The sequence below is a fragment of the Asparagus officinalis genome, chromosome 5, assembly GCF_001876935.1.
Source record: "Asparagus officinalis chromosome 5, Aspof.V1, whole genome shotgun sequence".
NCBI lineage: Eukaryota > Viridiplantae > Streptophyta > Magnoliopsida > Asparagales > Asparagaceae > Asparagus > Asparagus officinalis.
In genome coordinates, this window is record NC_033798.1 from 76,094,842 (window position 1) to 76,116,301 (window position 21,460).

Consider the following 21,460-nt stretch of genomic DNA (forward strand, 5'->3'; position numbering starts at 1 on the left):
GAGGTCAAGAATAGAATGAATGAATCTTAATTTGTTAATAAAATGACTATAATGGTTACAGTAGATGCCACCGAATATCTGTTTTTCATTGCTTGCATTATCAAGTAATAAATCATGCAATGTATTTTGCATATGCGAAGCATGTACTGAGTGTTACTATTGCATGCAAGGATTGCACTTCTGTTCGCGTTGTAAATAATGCAAAATATTAACTATCAATCAACAATTTCATATCAACTGCTTTATGATACTTGCTCAATCATCACTTCTGCTCAATCCCCGTGGGGTTTTCTTTGAAATGGCCATTTTGTCATAGTCTGCTCTTGATATAGAAACAAGATATAGGAAAATAACATATAACAGGAGCCTCTCATGGATGATTTAAAGCAATAGTGTTTTTTCATGGATACTATGTTCAAGTTAAGAAGGGGCTAACGACTGTTGCTGATGGGTCTCACTAGTTGTCAGCATGGACAACAGCAGTTATTTCATTATATCATTTAAGAAGTAATTTCTGAAAATAATATATTTCATATCTTGACATGCTTCTAGCATGTGGCACGAGGTAAAGTTACAAGGAAGTGTGGATAATAAAATGTATTACTTTGTAGAAGCTATGTTATGCTGTCTTGTGTTATGAATTTGCATGATGTATACAGTCATTAAAACTTAAAATACAAACTTTGAGCAACATAAAGGAGAACATTAACTCAAGTTAAAACTTAGAATGCAAATATTCTCTTAGTTTATTTAGTCATGGAACACCATATGCATCTAAATATCTCCAATCCAAATAAGGTCTGCTGTGGAGCACAGCTGTACAATAGAAAGTTAGATGGAAGAACGTATGTAATAAACTAGACAGGAAAAATCTATACAACAAAATAGATGCAAAATTTGTTGGACCAATTTTTTATGTATGCCCAACATTAACCTTAGAACTTAGAAGCAACTCATTACACATTGGACTTGAAATAATATTCATCAAATCCACAACTAGATTTTGGTTCACCATTGGGGCCATGCTTAATATTATATGGTTGAAGTGGGTTGGAAGTCCTAGATCTAATTCCTGTAGCTAGCAAAGAAGACTTTTTTTACTGAATCGGTTAACTGGAAAGTAGTTTGTGACTGCTTGGTCACTGGGCCAATCTTTTAAATGTTTAAGAAAACTATATGGTCATCTCGTAACTTGTTTATTCGCCGAGGAATACGATTTTATTATTTTAACCAATTCCTTTTGTTATAACTATGACATAATCACCATTTGGTGATTATACTCGCTCTTGCAGGGTCTGAAAATTGTCAGTTATTGGGACCTTTTAACTTTCAAGTTTGTCAATATAATGATGGACCATGGTGTCATGAAGCAACTTGATTTTGAAGATTTAATTCAATTACCTTGTGAACTCATGCCACATTGTTGCCATACTACTATACTAAGGAGCTGGGCAGCTGAGAAAAGTAAGCGTTACTCTCAGCCATCATTGTTTGGAACCATTTTTCATGCTTATGGGTGGCCATATTTATGTCTAGGAGTACTGAAGGTATGCCAATGCTTATATCACTTCTCTTTTGAGAATTTTAATTTACAGTTTATACAATTACATATTCTTTTTTCATCAGGTAAAAGGAAGATTGATGTAGTTAGTCTTGTGAGCATCAAGGAAGCTTATTAAAAAATTCATTCCTATATATTCTTTTTAAGTGCATGATATATGCTATATTCTGTAAATTCATTTGGTTATAGCAGCAGAAAATTTTCATATCTAAAAAAATCAAATTTCTACACTTCACTTGCTATTGAGTTTCTTTGCAGATTGATATTCAATTTTTAGTCACGTCAAGGGAAGTAAATCCCCAATGGAACTACTAGTCCTTAGGTGGTCATTCTAATTTTTCAGTACCTCATATCAATCAGATTCAAACTGCTCATTCTTTTCTTAGCGAAGTGTAAAAATTGACCTCTTTCTCTGTATGTCCCGCAGTCTTCTCCTTGGATTGGATGGAATATGAGCTACAACGATGATATCCAAAGGAGGAGGAGGCATAGTGATGAAGCAACGTTCATTCAAGAAAACTAAATGCATAAGAAGCTTTATCAAACTCAAGCTATATCAAGACTCAAAGAATTGTAATCTATGTGAGGATATTAGCTAGTTTTTATTTTCTCTCTAGTGCTAAAATGTAAGCAAGTAGTTTAGATTTCATTTGAAGCTATTGGGATATCACACATACGTTTTCATACTTATAGTTTTGAGCGTTTTCACAAAATATTATTTTTCACAAGTATGAGGACATATTGGAAAAATTCTTTTTTAGTGTCAAAAACATTTTACAGAGTTTCACAATTTTTGGAAGTCAATTAAATATTTTACAGAATTCCAAAAAATTTAAAATAAATAAAAGAAAAAGAAAATGGCTCCTTTCGGAACCATTCAGTTTCAGTGACCAGGTAACCTAATTTAAATTTCACTCTATACATATAGGTTTGCATTGTGAAGACAGCCTTTAACCCATAAACAAATTCGTTTGAGTTTCCGTTGTCCTTAGTTGGCAAAAGGCGGCTTAATGAAAAAAATGGAAGGCTATTTTTGTTAGTTTCTACTCGCTAGATACATTGTGATACATGACGATAGTTAGCCGTTGATCAGGAATTTTATAGATATACTGGTATCTTTATAATTTTAGTAATATTTGATGTAATCTCCAATTTTAGGTATATATTCTCCTTAGGATTTGATATAGGATTGTTTGGATCTCTTAGATTTGTTTTGTTAGAGCTTTTATTTTTATTTTCCTTTTTATTAGTATTTGGTTAGGATTTTATTTACTTTCCATGTTTAGTTTTTCTCTATAAATAAAGTTACGATCCTCCATGAGGAATTAGACTATGATTAATGAAAAGAAAATTTTTTGATATGTGAAATTTAGCATGCGAAGTGCTAAAATTATGACATGTGAAATGTCGGGGTGTGATGCCCTTTTAGTTTGAGGCCCTTTGTTTATCCTAGCCCTCCAATTACAATATCCATCAATCAACATTTGCTCCTCAAGCATCTTAGCCATTTATCCTCTCATCAAAAGATCACCACCATTCAAAAAAAAAAAAAAATCTAAATCCCCATAAAAAAGCCCCCCAAAAGTCTGACACTGTTCATGGTGAATTGCAAAACCCATTACTGTTCTTTGGTAAAGGTAACACACGTACTGTTTATGGGCAAACAGTAATATCAATTACTGTTCCTCATGAATTACAACCTTGTTCTGCCAAGCTATCAAAGATTTCTCGCTTCCAGATCAAAGCTCATTGCTCGCTTCCCATCATTTGGTATCAGAGCCAAAAGATCCATGATTATCAAGAGTAAAATACCATTACCTCCTTCACAAGAATATGATTTCAACCCATTGAAATTTGGTACTCTAGCTTATATTTATGGATTTGATGGATATGAGGAGCGCTATTGTTTGAACCTGGATTTTCAGCATAGAAGGTATATTTTCTATCTATGACATGTTATTTTACAGAGTTTCACAATTTTTGGAAGTCAATTAAATATTTTACAGAATTTTTAAGAGAGTCAAAATCAGCTTTTCTGTATGTATCAGTTTGCGGTCGACCGCCACGGTCGACCGCGCCTGAGTTCATTCGTCTGTGGGCAGCAAAAACTTTCACGGTCGACCGCCGTGGTAGACCATGAGCTCAAGATTTCCCACGATCGACCGCCACGGATGACCGCAGAAGTCTCTGGACTTTTTCTCTGTTTCTGAGCTGTCTCGCGGTCGACCGTGAAAATGGTACGGTCGACCGCCGCTTATTTTCAACGGTCTTTTGGTACAGATCTCTGCGCCGATTATTCCTTGTTTTGGAGGATTTGGGTATGTGTTTAAGCTGCTGTGTTTTCTTCTATTTAAACCCCCCTATACCCCTTCTTCTTCCTGTCCCAAGCCATTGAAAAACAGAGATTTTCTTTACTGAGAGCTAAAAATTCCAAACCTGTTTTCTGTGTTTTTTAGTGTTTACATCCCAGCTTCTGTGTAATCTTTCTCCTTGCTATAGGGACATTGTAAAGAGAGAGTTTTACACCATTACTACTATTGAGAGCTTGATCTTGTGAAGACCAACTGTGTGAGAGTGTGATCTTGTGGTGATCAACTGTGTAGTTGTGAGATCTTGTGGAGATCGTTGTGTAGAAGAAGTTCCGGCTTCTAAACCGGGTTGTGTAGTGGATTTCTCCTCGAGAGTGGGGAGCGGGGACGTAGATCAGCGGGCCGAACCTCGTTAACACATCGTGCGTCACTTGGATAACGATTTCTCACTCTATCTCATTTACATTTGTTGTTCATTACTGTGGTGTATTGTTTGCCTTATTTTTATTACACAATTATAGCCTTAAGACCTTAATAACCCCCCTCTAGGGTCTAACAGATATTTATGTGTTTGTACTTATGGATCATCTATTCGCGCTTTATAATGCATTCTATGAGTGGTTTGATCAAGTTCTTAAAAGAAAGTTTTCTTTATTGATCTAACATCGTTTTTGGATTTAAATCTTGATTTATGATTTCATTTGAGTGATTTGTTTTCCCTTCTTTTGATTTCATAGATCTATCTTTATATACTATGTTTTTATAGTTGTGTTAATGAGACACTATTTTTATTTTGATGCATCCACATGTGTTCTCATTATCTTAATGTATGTGAGTAAATTTTTAGCATGCTCTTATCTATGCTTGCTCACATGTTTTGCCTTGATCTTTATTGCATATATTTTATATGGAATTTTGATAGGGGGAGCTAATCCCTATACTTGTTTTATACTCACATATGCATATTGATAGGGGGAGCTTTTGCTCTCTTCATTCTTTTGTCCCCTTTTTGATGTTGTCAAAGGGGGAGAAATATTATGAGTATATTCTTTTTGTTTATATACATGATAATTACAATATTGTATTTCATTTCTTTTTCATGCATATATCCTTTTTGTAAATTGTTTGTCATCATAAAAAATGGGGAGATTGTTAGCCTCTTTGTTTTGATGATGTTTAACAAACAATTTACTACTAATGTTGTTTGTCTAGTGAGTAGAGGCTCAAAAGAGAAGCTATAAAATGGTGATCTAGAAATTATTCTAGTTTTCATTCAATTAATCGTTCATGAAAATCTATGAACGCTCTTATGGAAAAGAGGTACTCCTGTAGTCCATCTAGAAGATATTGTTTCTTTTCAAAACCAGAAACAAAGCTAGCATGAGTACCTCAACTCCAGCTAGATATGGACTCGCAATCAAAACTTGAGTTCAATCCAGAGTCAAAGCCTGAACTTCAGTCAGAAGGAAAAGCAAAAAAGGATAAAAAATTGAACCAAAGCCCAAGCCTAAGCTTGAGCGAGAAGAGGAACCAGAGCAAACTATCGATTCAGAGCTTGAGCCTGAGGGAGAGACGGAACTTGAGCTCGAGTCGGAAACTGAACCACACCAGAAAATTGATTCAAAGTTTGTGTTTGAAGTTGAACGAGAGCTAGAACTTAAGCTAGAAGCGGAGGTTGAGCCAAATGTTGATTTAAATCCAAAGCTTGAATCAACTCCAGAGCTTTAAACCAAGTCAAGACTAGAAGTCAAATATAAGATCGATACGTGGTGCAAACTCCTGGTCCAGATTAATCTGAGGACAAATTTTTAAAAATATTATTTTTTAAATTTATTCTGCAAAATCGATCTTTTCAAAAAAATTCAGCAAAACCGACCATTTTCATCTGAAAAAGGTCGGTTTTGCTGAACGAGTGTTTTTGCGAACTGCACAGGACTAGTCCTGTGCAGTTCGTTTTCTGTCTCCGAAATAGTCCGAACACCCCACTTCTTCTTCGTCTGGATCTTCATTGATCTCTCCTTCAAATGGCGACTCACCATCAGCAACCCCCATCGTCAACCCACCACTCCCTCGCCTTCCGCGTGATGCGGCTCTACCGCCCCTCCTTCTAACTAGACAACGCCATCCCCACCTTGACCCCGTCGACCTCCTCGCCGGCGAGGACCTCATCGCTGCCCCCGGCATCCTCTCTTCCGTCGTCCCCGCCGCCTCCGTCGATTTCAGCTTTCGCCACCGCTTCCTGCTTCAAAACCCTATGGACGCCCTCACTCAAGCAGCGTAGTCTTTGTTGATTAGATCGCCTCTGCACTGAAAAAGCTTAGAAATTGATCGACCCGTTAAGGAGGACAAAGTGGTCTTGTAGAATTTGGAGCTGGTTGACTTGGCCGTGAGAGATGAGGAGAGCGTTGCTAGGGTTTGGGCGCTGCCGCCATTGCTGAAGCTCTGGCTCGTACAACCCTTGTAAACGAGGGTGAAGAGGTTGGCAACTGAGATTAGGGTGAAGAGGAGAGAGAGGAGGAGGATTGAGAGACCCATCTGGGGTTTCGATTTTAGTTTTGAATTTTGGTAGGATTTGGGGTTTTTTTATGTGGGCCTAAGTTTTCAAATTGCACTGGACTAGTGGTCCTATGCAGTTCGCAAAAACAACCGCTCAATAAAACCGACCCTTTTCATCTGAAAATGGTCTGTTTTACTAATTTTTTTTAAAAAGGTCGATTTTACAGAATAAATTTTAAAAAAAAGTATTTTTAAAATTTTGTCCTTGGTACGAGTCGTCGGACGAGCACTCTTGATCGCGAAATTATCAAGAGTGGATTGTGAATAAGACAAAAGAAAACACACAAGAATTAAGTTGGTAGAAGGAAAATACCTTCTTTAGATTATGAGAAATAATGGATTACAAATCTTTCTCTCACAATCTCTCTAGATCAAAGAACAATCTTCCTGATCACCTTTTTGAATACAATCTGGTTAGAAAACCCTAGAAAAGTCGTATTTTAATATGTATCAAACACAGAACCTAAAACTAATAGGAAACTGGAAGTCTGACCCAGCCCGACTCACGGTCGACCGCAGAGACATGCGGTCGATCGGACAGAACGATCGAAAATCAGTATCGACTACAGGGTTTGGCGGTCGACCGCAGAACCCATCGCGGTAGATCGTGGCAAACGATCGAGACCAAAATCGCCTGCAGGGTTTTAACGGTTGATTGCAAAGTACGTCGCGGTCGACCACGAAAAGTCCAGAGACTTTCCTTGAGCAGTGCATGTTCGCGGTCGACCGCGGCGTCACGTGCGGTCGATCGCTGGAAGTCGAAAATGTTTCCTGCAGCTTTCTTGTACTCTTCGACGTTGCCGCTTTCAACGACTTCGTTCACGTCTTTATTCTCAAGATACCATGAGAATCATCTATCCTCAAGCTCCCATGAGTATCGCTAAGTTCTCGAAGCAAGGAAGAAGATACACCCGTATCATGGCTCTCACTTTAGGAACTTGAAGTCCCGTTCAAGTTAGAACTGAAGCTGAGGAAACTCGCGAGCCCATCCTTTTTTTCTGAACCACTTGGCATTGCTAGGAATCTGATCTCGACATCCGATCGGAAACAACTTCTTCGTCTCGCGTCTCGTCGTAGTCACCTTCCGCTCCAAATTGTAACTCTCTTTCAGTGGCTCCTCATAAGAACTAATGCATAACATAACCAACTTTTGCTTACATTCACTAACCTCTTCGCTCGGTTCACCGTCACCAAGTTTGTCTCCTTCGGAATAGACGCCGAACGAAATATGAAATTTTTATCATCTTTGGTGAATGTGTACTTCTAAGCCCGTCTCTCGTAGATCGCGTATCTCTCACACAAATAGGGATTGCCCAATATAACCTGACAAATATCCAATGGAACTACGTCGCACGTGACCTCGTTACTATACGACTTATGGAGCGCAAATTTAAAAGTGCATTGATCAACTACACTCAGTCTCGTCTCCTTCTGAATCCACCCTAATGGATAGGGCTTTGAATGTTTGACTGTCTTCAGACCCAGCTTCTGAACCAAGGTCTCGGATATTAAATTCTTCTCGCTGCCTGGATTAACTATCGCATCTACCAAACTGATCTTTATATGTAGCTTAAGAATAAAGAGTTGCTCTTTAGGGTCGTCGTCCTCTTTCGTGATCTGTTTCCCCGTCATAAGATTGAGACTATTGTTGAGTTTTGTCATCCCGGGACTTTTTTCGGAACTTGAGCTATCACGTATGTCTTTTTCTCCTCATTCTTCAGCCCCCTTGGCTTGAGATGAGGATACTTCTCCCAGCACCGATCAGCTACGTGTCCTATCTTCTCGCAATGACTACAAATCAACCTTGTTTTCTCTAGATCATCCTTCTTCTCCTCCTTAGATTGGGAACCACTAGACTCGCCTCCTGCTTGTTTAGTCTCTCCTTTGGATTCGTTGCTCCTCTTCTGCTTGCCTTCGATGACAATAGCCTTCACGCTCGCCTCTGCAATAGAGTTCACCGTGAATAACTTGATCTCCTTCCGGATGTAATCACTCAATCCCGTCATTTACTTCATAAACATAGAATATTCCTCCATTGCAATGTTGAGGACCATCGCCTGCTGCTGGAACTCTGTGGTGTATTTTTGAATGGTTTGATTGACTCTTTGGCGCAAGACGTACCACTTGTACCAACGCTACTCAAGGAATTCCACCAGATAGAATTGTTTCCTTAGTAGCTCATTGAACTTATTCCACGATACCGCCTTCTTCTCCTGCTTGTAATAAGATTTTCACCATGTCAATGCATGTCCCGAAAGCTTCAAAGTCGCGAACACGAGTTTCTCCTTGGATAAATATCCGTAAAGGGTAAAATATGTCTTCATCCGTTCGATCCAATCATCGAGCCTTTCGACGTTGACACTCCCATCATAAACAAGAATTTTTACTTGAAGTCTATTTTCAAATTCTGATAAGAACCCTTACCCTCTTGATGTGGAACAGTCTTGATAATTTTGGCCTCCTCTTCAGAATCAGATTCCTCGCCTTCCCCATCGGACTCTACAAGTCTCTTCTTGCCTTTCGAAGAAGATTCCTCTTTTTTGTCTTTTTCTTAGAAAAGATTTACGAGTTGTGTGAGAGTCGAACCCATTGCCTCCATCTGTTTCTCCAATGCATCTAGTCTTGTTGAACTATCCCCTTCAGTCATCTTCTTCTTCCGTAATCTCTGAACTCCTTCCAAAGAAATAAGGATCTCACCTAGCTTCTTATATTACGATTGAGTAAGGACCATATACATGACCCCCTTTCACAGGATCTAATCGCTCTGATACCAATTTGGTATGAGTCGTCGGACGAGCACCATTAATCGCGGAATTATCAAGAGTGGGTTGTGAAGAAGACAAAAGAAATATATAAAAATTGAGTTGGTCGAAGGAAAATACCTTCTCTAGATTATGAGAAATAATAGATTATAAATCTCTCTCACAATCTCTCTAGATCAAAGAACAATCTCTCTGATCTCCTTTCTGAATACAATCTTGTTAGAAAAACCTAGAAAAGTCGTGTTTTAATATGTATCAAACACAAAACCAAAAGCGAATAGGAAACTAGAAGTCTTACCCAACCCAACTCGCGGTCGACCGCAGAGACACATGCGGTCGACCGGACAGAATGATCGAAACTCAGTATCGACTATAGGGTTTAGCGGTCGACCGCAGAACCCATCGTAGTCGGTCGTGACAAACGACTGAGACCAAAATCACCTACAGGGTTTTGGCGGTCGACCGCAGAGAATGTCACGATCGATCGCGAAAAGTACAGAGACTTTCCCTGAGCTGTGCACGTTTGCGATCGGCCGCGACGTCACGTGCGATCGATCGCTGGAAGTCCAAAGTGTTTCCTGCAACTTTTCTATCCTCTTCGATGTTGCCGCCTTCAACGACTTCGTCTACGTCTCTATTCTCAAAATATCATGAGAATCATCTATCCTCAAGTTCTCATGAGGATCGATAAGCTTCCGAAGTAAGGAAGAAGATACATCCTTATCATGGCTCCCTCCCTTTAGGAACTTGAAGTCCCATTCAAGTTAGAACTGAAGCTAAGGGAACTCGCGAGCCTTTTTTTTCTGAACCACTTGGCCTTGCTAGGAATTTGGTCTCGACCTCCGATCGGAAACAACTCCTTCGTCCTGCGTCTCATCGTAGTCACCTTCCGCTCCAAATTGTAACCCTCTTTCAGTGGCTTCTCATAAGAACTAATACATAGCGCAACAAACTTCTTGCTTGCATTCACTAACCTCTTCGTTCGGTTCACCGTCACCAAGTTTGTCTCCTTCGGAAGAGACGACGAACAAAATATGAACTTTTATCATCCTTGGTGAATGTGTACTTCTGAGCTTGTTTCTCGTAGATTGCGTATATATCCCACAAATAGGGATTACCCAGTATAACCTGACAAACATCCAATGGAACTACGTCGCACGTGACCTCGTCACTATACGACTCATGGAGCGTAAATCTGAAAGTACATTGATTAACTACACTCAGTACAGTCTCCTTCTGAATCCATCCCAATGGATAGGGGTTTAGATGTTTGACTGTCTTCAGACCCATCTTCTGAACCAAGACCTCGGATATCAAATTCTTCTCGCTGCCTGGATCAACTATGGCATCTACCAATTTGGTCTTCACCTGTAACTTAAGAACAAAGAGCTGCTCTCTAGGATCGTCGTTCTCTTTCGTGATCTGTTTTCCCGTCATAAGATTGAGACTATTGTTTGGTTCTGTCATCCCCGGGACTTCTTTCGGAACTTGAGCTATCACGTATGTCTTTTTCTCCTTCTTCTTTTTCAACCCATTGGTTTGAGATGAGGATACTTCTCCCAGCACCGATCAGCTACGTGCCCTGTCTTCTCGCAATGACTACAAATCAACCCTGCTTTTCCTGGATCACCTTTCTTTTCCTCCTTAGATTGAGAACCACTAGACTCGCCTCCTGCTTGTTTAGCCTCTCTTTTGGATTTGTTGCTCCTCTTCTGCTTGCCTTCGATAGCAATAGCCTTCACGCTCGCCTCTGCCTCTGCAGTAGAGTCCACCGTGAATAACTTCATCTCCTTCCGGATGTAATCGCTCAATCCCGTCATATACTTCATAAACATAGAATATTCCTCCGTTGAAATGTTGAGGACCATCGCCTGCTGCTGGAACTCTGTGGTGTATTTTTGAACGGTTTGATTGACTCTTTGGCGCAAGACGTACCACTTGTACCAACGCTTCTCAAGGAATTTCATCGGGTAGAATTGTTTCCTTAGTAGCTCTTTGAACTTATTCCACGACACCGCCTTCTTCTCCTGCTTGTAATAGGATATTCACCATGTCAATGCATGTCCCGAAAGCTTCAAAGTCGCGAACACGAGTTTCTCTTTGGATGAATATCCGTAGAGGGTAAAATATGTCTCCATACGCTCGATCCAATCATCGAGCCTCTCGACGTTGACACTCCCATCATAAACATGAATCTCCATCTTGAAGTCTATTTTTAAATTCTGGTAAGAACCCTTACCCCCTTGATACGGAACAATCTTGATAATTTTGGCCTCCTCTTCAGAATCAAATTCCTCGCTTTCCCCATCGGACTCTACAAGTCTCTTCTTGTCTTTCGAAGAAGATTCCTCTTTTTTGTCTTTTCCTTAGAAAAGATTGACGAGCTGTGTGAGTGTCGAACCCATTGCCTCCATCTGTTTCTCCAATGCATCTAGTCTTATTGAACTATCCCCTTCAGTCATCTTCTTCTTCTTTAATCTCTGAATTCCTTCTAAAGAAATAAGGATCTCGCCTAGCTTCTTGCATTGCGATCGAGTAAGGACCATATACAGGACCCCCTTTCACAGGATCTAATCGCTCTGATACCAATTTGGTGCGAGTCGTTGGACGAGCACCCTTGATCGTGGAATTATCTCTCTCTCACAATTGCTCTATATCGCATAGCTTCTTATAGATTACAAATCTCTCTCTCACAATCTTTTTATATCACGATCTAATCGCCTAGCTTCTTATAGATTACAAATCTCTCTCTCACAATCTCTCTATATCAAAGAACAATCTCACTGATCTCCTTTCTGAATACAATCTGGTTAGAAAACCTTATAAAAATCGTGTTTTAATATATGTCAAACACAAAACCTAAAGCGAACAGGAAACTGGAAGTCTGGCTTAGCCCGACTCGCGATCGACCGTAGAGACACATGCGGTCGACTGGACAGAACGACCGAAACTCAGTATCGACTACAGGGTTTGGCGGTCGACTGCAGAACCCATCGCGGTCGACCGTGGCAAACGACTGAGACCAAAATCGCCTACAGGGTTTTGGCGGTCGACCGCAGAGTACGTCGCGATCGATCGCGAAAAGTTCAGAGACTTTCCATGAGCTGTGCACGTTCGCGGTCGACTGCGTCGTCACGTGCGGTCGACCGCTGGAAGTCCAAAGTGTTTCCTGCAGCTTTCTTGTACTCTTCGACGTTGCCGCCTTCAACGACTTCGTCCACGTCTTTATTCTCAAGATACCATGAGAATCATCTATCCCCAAGCTCCCATGAGGATCGCTAAGCTCCCGAAATAAGGAAGAAGATAAACCCGTATCAGTACTAATTTGATTGTTGAGTTTTTTTATCCCAGACCCTCCAGCGCCAACACAATGTTGGGTTCTACAACTTCTCTGAAACTCCTCCTGCCTTCGAAGAAAGACTTTCCACTGAATAATTACATATTACACTCTCCCGCTATAAAACTCGAAGTCGAGTTTTCTCAAACATGGAGAGATTTGCTGCAGGACAATTATATGCCATTGATCAAGAATTTTATAGATTTACTAGCATCTTTGTTATTTTAGTAATATTTGATGTAATCTCCAATATTAGGTAAAGATCTCCTTAGGATTTGATTTAGGATTGTTAGGATATTTGAGATTTATTTTGTTAGAGATTTTATCTTTGTTTCCTTTTTATTAGGATTTGGTTGGGATGTGATTTACTTTCTAGGTTTAGTTTCTCTCTATAAATAAAGTTCTAATCCTCCACGAGGAATTAGATTATGATTAATAAAAAGAAAATTTATTGAGATGTGAAATTTTTGTTAGCATGTGAAGTACTAAAATTATGACGTGAAATTTCAGGGTGTGATGCCCTTGGGTGTGAAGCCCTTCTTTCCTCCTAGCCCTCCAATTACAATATCCATCAATCAAAACTCGCTCCTCAAGCATCTTAGCCATTTATCCTCTCATCAAAAGATCACCACCATTCAAAAATATAAAATAAAAAAAAACCTAAAAAGCCACCAAACAGCTGCCCAAAAGACATTACTGTTTGCTTGGTAAACAGTAGCACACATACTGTTTACAGGTGAGCAGTAATATCACTTACTGTTTGTATGAATTATGACATTGTTCCACCAAGCCATGGAAGATTTCTCATCTCCAGATCAAAGCCGTCCGCCCCTCCACCCGCTTCCCATCACATTGTAGGGAGTTGGAAATTGATGGTTCATCAATTCATTTAAAATGTTTTGGAGAATGCAGAGTAATTGTGGTTCGGTATGAACATCCTAAGTTAGGGGTCTAAGGTGTCTTCTTGTGGAGTGTTACCCGATGAACCCTAACTAGAAAACTCTTCAGGTACTATGTACAAAGTAACATCCTCACCTGCGATTATATTGTGAATGCTGACTAGTAAGCTCTTCATGAATTATATATAAAATATAATCGAACGTTCAACCAATTAGAGCTACAAGCTTTGAACTGTCTATAAGACCTATTATTAGCCTTCATTACTGTCTAAAATCTCTTTTGAATTCATAACTTGTCTGTGGGAGGCTATAATCTCTGGCCCTATGCAATTTACCTCTTGTATTGTATAGGTGATGGTTTTCCTGCTTACCAGTGTGATCCCTCTACATCTGAAAACTGCAATGTCTAGTTGTAATTCACTTTAGATTAGTATGAGCTACTAATTTATATTTCATTCGATGAATTGGTAGCTGCTTATCCTGCCCCTGTCATTCTGATAGTAATTCTGTATAACCTTTCATCAGCATACTTCATCAACATTTATATTCATAGGTTCAAAAGACTAAATATGTTTAGTTATATCCATTACTATATATGTATCAATTGTTTGAAATGTGCAGGGAGTAAATGATGCGATTGGTTTTTTAGGCCCGTTGCTTCTTAACAGGTTGCTTCGGTTTCTTGAACAAGGTAGGTTTGTTTTAATTCTATCTAAACTTAACTGATAAGCAGAAGGATGCAATTTGGTTCATTTACATAACATTCTTGTGTAATATGAATACTTGTTTCTTCTACGGTAGGGCTTGTAAAAGGGGTCATGGTTGGTTGTTCACAGAAATCAAACAATCTATAATAAATTGGCAGATTTTGTAATGGCTTTAACTATAGCAGTCTACTTAATTTAATAAATTCTGAATATGGAATGAGAAACTTTTTTCATTGCAGACACGTATGGGTTGGAATACTTAAAGACTTCTAGTTTAATCTTGGAACATATATTGTTGAACATCCTCTTAATTTTATAAAATAATCTTTAAAAAGGTACAGTTTCTGACCATTTCTCTTAACACATTTCCTACATTTTCAAAAACTATTGATCATGTTGCACCTAATGATTTATATATCCCATATTCATGTTTACAGTTTTGGTGAAAGGATGTTATACTAGTCATTGATATGCATAGGGTGTTGGGTGATACATAAACTGATAATGGTATGTGTGTTCATGTGAGTTGGTATGCTGTACAAAAGAACATTATATTGGCCATTATGGCATACGGTATATCAGAACACTCTACCCGCCTGTATGTTTGAACTTGTCGACTCATCTCGAATCACGCTGAGCAGTTTGGTTAGACACTTGATGTTATTAAACTTTGGAAAAACATTTATAGCATTTGATAGCTTAGGATAACCGTATCATGGTATCATGAAACAAATTGTCACTAGTGTAAAGTAAAATTGTTTGAGCTTCTAGGAAGTTGTGAATCTCAATGCATGATGGTAATCAATTTGATGGTGAGACAAGGGCTCTGGATACACGGGAATCATAGTCAAATAATACGAACTCAAAAAACCGCTGAACTAAGTAAACGCTGTTGCAACCATCATTTTTTACCAAAAGCCTTTCAAGGATCGTGATCTGTAGGGATTGTTTAGACACAGTTTTGAGTGATGTACATAATAAATTTATGTTTATCCTTCTTGATTCATTTTTTTAATTGAGTGGTGGTAAACAGTGGGGGAAGAGAATGTGGTATGATATAGCAGCACATCTATGTTGGCTGCGTCAAGGGAGCAGTCCAGGAATGACATGCACAGGATATTAGGATTAGATAAGTAGGTGAAAAACAAAAATTTCAGTGAGCGTTCGGCAGGCACTGGCTATGTCACCTTGTCACCGTTAATATGCAAAAAAAAAGTTTCCTTGTGCTAAGCTTGTTGATAAAGTCCAGAAATTTTAACTGGAATTATTGGGTTCTTGTAAGAAGATAGCACAATTTTGCTGAGGTTTGAGATTGATACTTAGCTTTGAGGACATTCTTGTTTCAGTCAAAATATTCTTCAGATGTTGCTGACCATCCTGACTTATGATCATCTAGATCCTTTTTGTACTTCTCTTTTCTGTTTTGTTATTTGTGAGTTTCACTTTCTTACTGAGGTGACAATAATACCTTTGAGAGGTTCGTGGTTTCAGATTACTCTTGTATTGCTGACGCCGCTAACTAGTATGGAATTTATGTATGTCATGAACTAAAATACTTCCATAACAAGTGACAACATTATGGTCTCCTAGTAATGAGTTGCAGTTTTATACTACTGTGCATTATGACCTTGTCCCTATGCCTGCATATACGTTCATGGATTTAGGTTAATGCAGTTATTTGGGCACCTAATGTCTAATGAAGTAAGTCCATATAATAGACCTTCCTGTTTGCAGAAGGAACCTTTAGGCTTATACGATCAAACCAGTTTAGTCCATTGTTGGTTCTTCATGCATGTATTTTGGTTACATGTTTATTTTTTATTGCATCTGGCTGTGTTCTTTATATTTTTTTCTTTTCTTGTCAAAGCGTCATACTGTTGATACTATTAGAATGTTAATTCTTCAGAATCTTCCTGTTGATTTATTGTGTCAGGTTCTGGTCATACAGATGGATACATTCTTGCTCTTTCTCTGGGGCTGACTTCTATCTTCAAGTACATGCTTTTCTCAATTATCCTTAATGATAAACAGCTCTGTCCTGTTCTTATTTACATGATCACATTTGTCAAACCATTCAGATTTTGTGGTTTAAACAATAGCACTTCCTTTGCAAATATTTTTCTTACTAAAGTTACAGCTGCTTACCAGAGCGAACTAGTAAAGTTGTAACCTATATAGGCAATATGTTCTCCTCAAATGTTCTGCATACTAGTTCTTTATCAGCCTGATTTTGTCTGTTTTACATGTAATTTTAAAATGGATAAATCTTTTATGCAGTATGTCCAGTGGATAAGAAATGTTATGGTTTAAAAAGAATTCATAATTCTATGTTGGAAGATATTATAGCAAGGAGTTACCAACGAGTACCCAGTTAAATCTTTGAACTTATTTAATGACAGTTATATGTTCCATGTTGCTAAATATGCCATTAAAGAACTTTGTCATGGTGCTCTGCATTTCCTTCTCGTGCATGATCTTTTTTACTTTATTTGATTGTCTTTTTGAGGTGTGACAATGTGATGGGGAGCTGTTGAAACAGTAAAACTCTAAAGTTTTTTGAGGGTTGAAGCTAATACTTAAATACTCTAACAACATATATACGACTTCCTCAAATACTTGAAACTGAGATTGATTTTCTTCTTTGTTTTTTGGGGCGAGGAAAATGTCAGGCTTAAGCCCTCCAGTTCTTCATCAATAGCAATTTTAATGGAACTCGAGGATGAAAGTTTGTATGCAAATGTATAAACTCATAATCATCCTTATTCATAAGTAGAAAAGAAAAACTGAAGCCTAGCAAATTGATAATGCCATGGATACAACATCACATACTCCACATGATCCTCAACCACTTGCTTGAGGTTGGAGATCAACGTTCCAATGAGAATTTTATGTACTAGATTGAAAGGAAATTTCCTGGAAACATCAAGTCTCTTTTGCTACCTGATTGATGATTGATCCATCACGATCCATTGATCTATCACGATATTATGCTCGAATCTCCTTGGAAGTTAGCTACATTGTGATCTCGCCCTTGGCAATCATATACTTCAATGGAGTATTGTCTGATAGTAGTGGGTAGTACTGCTTCGAAGCTTATCGAGACTGGTTTTCTGGGCTGCATCAAGGTTACCTATTGTCTCCTCCTAGCAGAAAAGATGAATCTTATCATTTGCCGACATCCTCTCCGAACTTTTCAGACTTCCCTTCAAGGCATGATCATGAAACAATATACCATCTTGATTAGACTTGGCCCGTCCTTTCGAGATCAAGCACGTAGATAGGGATAAGTACTGCAAGTTGTGTATACATGCAAACAAATATTGAATCTGGACCTGAATATGTGAACGAGTCCGATAAAGCTGATCAGACTGGATGTCCTTCCAAGTCTGTTGCAATTTCTATATGAGCAACAGGAACTATCAGAGCTCACTTCTTCTGACCAGCTGTCAGCTGAAGGAGTAGCCTAGGGTGGTTGGACAACATCAAACGTTTGGCTATATGGCATCACTTTTGAGAAGACCATTTGAGAGATGTAGAACAGAAGAAGGCAGAATAGGGAACTGATAGTTCTGCAAATATCGGTGAATTTAGCATATATAATTGTTTCTTCCCATAGCTGGAGCTATGCATCTCTAAAATTAAGGAACGACCTGTCAAATTTTACAAAAAAACATAAATTCTTTATAAAAAAGGACTTGTGATGCAGGAGCCTTAAATATATTTGGAGAGAAAATAAGGTTCACAGTTATTTCTCTGCTAAGTTTTTCTCCTTACAACTGGTTGCTAATTATTTCTGTGGTGCAGGTCCTTCTTAGATACACAGTACAGTTATCATCTAATGAAATTAAAGTTGAAGCTAAGGTCGAGCCTTATGACGATGGTTTATCACAAGGTCGGACGATTGTTTTAATTCGTATTGTTTATGCCTGTGTCATTATATTTTTTATTTCAATAACTAAGTCTTCTTTCCTTTGGAAGTGATACCATAAAAAGGAAGTGACAATATTCTTTATATGGCTTCAACAGCTAAGTCACATAGTTGTTGGAAACGTAGTTGACCATTTTCTTTCCTTGTAGATCATAGAACTTTAGAAATATATCATAAAATATTTATCTTCTTTGTACATGTTATATATTTATCTTGCCACTATTATAAAATTCAGCTCAGTTGTAGATGAAATGATTCTTTTCTTGATGCGTGTTTCAATATATTTGAAATAATATATAGCTTAAAGATCAATAGTAAAATCTTTTCAGTGAGCTGTTAATTATTTTGTTTTATGATTATCAGGAGTTCTTTCCAGAGGATAGCTTAAATGAATTAAAATCATACAGAATTTACAATATTCTCAAGCCTCCATGGGCTTGAAACTTTGGTTCTTCTCATTTCTGAGGTATAACGATTGTGATAATGTCATCAGTCACTACTGTTTGAAATGTCTCCTACATGACATGAAATGACATGTATTCCTGAACATTCAATGTTATAACATGAAGGTAGATAGAGTATTGTTCTTAACAGATATACCTAAAATATCAGATTTTATCTGTTATATCAGCAATAATTTGCCCAATATACCCTCAATATGGTGTTTGCCTGTAAAAGTCTATGGTGGTTCATTTATTTGCTTATTTATTCTTGATGTTTGTTGTTTATAAGTTATAATGTACTGTATGTGAATGCTTATGGGAGGTTTCTTATATGGCTTGTTCTCAGTTTATATCTTCTGGACATAAGTATGTGTAGTCTTACTTGAATTTTTGGTTTGCAAATGACAGTGCCTGCATATTAGCCTTTCTGAACGCTCAAAGTTTTCTGAAGGAGAGGTTCAAACTTTCATGTCTATAGACACAGATCGTACTGTTAACTTGTGTAACAGTTTTCATGACATGTGGAGGTATTTCTCTTTGTTCTAGAGGATGTCTTATGTAGTTTCTGTGATGAACAATTTATTTTTCTTCTTCTGCTAAATTTTCTCGGTACAATATTCTCATTCTAAGTTTATAGTTACAAAGATATTAGTGAGGAATTCAGGATTATCACACTTCCAAGATATCAGTTAACTACAGTGGCGTATTCTTGGTAATAAACTAGGAGTTTTTTTTCAGAGATAATTGTAGCTTGTAGATGGATTTGATTGGCAAATATTGGCTGAGATTATTGTTAAGTTGTTCGAGAAAGTTGTACACTAAGGAATAATTTCCCAGTTATCCCATACATTATATTTTATGGGTCTTGTTGAAAGTTCAAGACTTTTTGATGAATCATTAGGATGATCAAATTTAGCTAGCCGCAAGAACTAAGTGTATATCCTCAGTTTTAATTGTCCTTTTGTATTCTGGGAGTTCCTTGTCCAGTGAATTTTCAGTTTAATTTAAGCATGTAATGCAATTATTTCTGGTGGAGAAAGGCGCAACTAGGTTCAGTTTTTTTTTTTTTTTTTTGCGCCACTGAGGGAAAACTGAAAATGAAAAAGACAAAATTGTATCAGGAATTTAACATTCATCTGAATTTTTTAATATCCTTCTCTTATGTGTGTGTGTGTGTTACAGTGGCCTCTCTTTCCTTTCCTCCCATACTAAAATTTGCATCTGTCATCTTCAAGAATACGGTATTTTCATATGTAATGCAACAACTTCCTATTCTTGTGCATCTGCCACGTCAGTTATGCGTCAAATGAAGAGGCATATGCTTCAAAGACTAGTGAACCCCACACCAAGAGAACTGATTGGAGTCTGTAGAGCATTGGTTTCATCTTGTTAGACCAATACTAGACTGAATGGAGGTTTTGATCTTTTTTCGTTCTTAGTTTAGGCTGTTTGGTCCGTACTCTGTAATGATGTAGCAGATGCAACAAGTGCACTTATCTGACTGTCGAAGTTAAGAAAGATGGGGCTTTGGGTCTGCATGAACATATGTTACGGAGTGACTAACTGGCTAGGACAATAAACATATAGTGCTACTCCAGTTGCCCTTTCCAGCTATGAAGGATGGTAGTTGTGCAACGGTCATTGTGTGAACATGGTTCCCTGCTAGGTACTCAACTGAGACTATAACTGGTTAGATGGCAACATAACAGTGACTGAAAGAGGAAGACTGACGGACACATTCTTTCTGTATGGAAAGAATTGTTTAGAATTTCAAGACAAATAGAATATGTTCTAGTATTCTAGGAGGGATTATACTTTTTTTTGGATATGTCTTGGGAGTATTCATGTATACATATAGTATTTGAGTATCGAAGTACTAGATATGTATTAGATATTTGTACGCCTCATTAATCAGTGTATGCATAATGCATGTAAGATATAGTAGGTTGCATGGCATTCATCATACTAATCCAGTTAAATATGAGTCCTAAAAGTTTCTGCTTTAATGATGGTATCAGATGCATACTTTTTTAGTCTAAATTCACTGGAATTGTTCCTTAAGTCTTCTTTTTCCCCCCCTCTCCCTTGTCTTCTTCTTGTATAGTTGTCAGGTCCAATTTTCTGCACTATCAATGCCATCCTCTTCCTATACCTATTCCTTGTCAAGCACAAGTCATTACCTTTTCCTTTTTACTGGATTTGTAACATTATTTGACATACTAACTTTTTAACTCCAAGCTCTAGTTTCCATCAGAATGTCTATAGAAAGTTATCCTTCTTAACCATCTCTAACTTAGAGTTGATGTGATAGGTAGATTAGCAGCAGGGTGCAGTGACCTCGGGAGATATATCTAGAATTTGTTTCATCTAGTGGTTCTTCCCATGTTTATGTAAAATTGTATCCTGATGCTTAGCATATCTCATTCAGTATGTTCAAAAGAGCACCCTTTTCAATTAAATGTGATAACCTTTTCCTTTTTACCAAACTTACTAACATTATTCACCATACTAGCCTTTCAACTCCAAGTCCTAGTGTCTATCAGAATGTCTATATGAAGTTTTCCATCTTAACCATCTCTAACTTAGAGTTGCTGTGATCGGTACATTATCAACAGGATGCAGTGATCTAAAACTTTGTTTTCATTCTTATGGTTTTCCCATGTTTACAAACGTAAATTGCATCCAGATGTTAAGCATATCTCATTCAGTATAGTCAAAATAGCACTGATCATCAGTATCTGAGAGTTGAGATCCAGTTCTATTAAACTTGTTCTACTTTGTTTTCTTTTTGTTCTTTCTTATTTACTCATTTCTACTATCAACGTGACTACAATGTTAATGGAAGATGTTCTTAATTTTGAGACCGTTGCGCAGAAGTATTCCACTGGAGCAAGGTTCCTTGTGAATGGACGGTCAGGCATTGATCATACTCGCCATCTGCAAATAGTTTTTACATGA

General features: G+C 37.9%; 1 protein-coding gene across 1 annotated transcript in view; it reads left to right on the plus strand.

Moving 5' to 3' along the window:
• LOC109843967 (ABC transporter C family member 13) overlaps positions 1-21,460 on the plus strand; it is an 82,469-nt gene that overhangs the window by 18,531 nt on the left and 42,478 nt on the right. Inside the window, exons 8-12 of the mRNA XM_020412966.1 lie at positions 1,293-1,547; positions 14,046-14,115; positions 16,065-16,125; positions 17,936-18,023; positions 18,911-19,029. Of these exons, the coding sequence (XP_020268555.1) occupies positions 1,293-1,547; positions 14,046-14,115; positions 16,065-16,125; positions 17,936-18,023; positions 18,911-19,029 (593 nt within the window). The remainder of the gene's footprint in view (positions 1-1,292; positions 1,548-14,045; positions 14,116-16,064; positions 16,126-17,935; positions 18,024-18,910; positions 19,030-21,460) is intronic.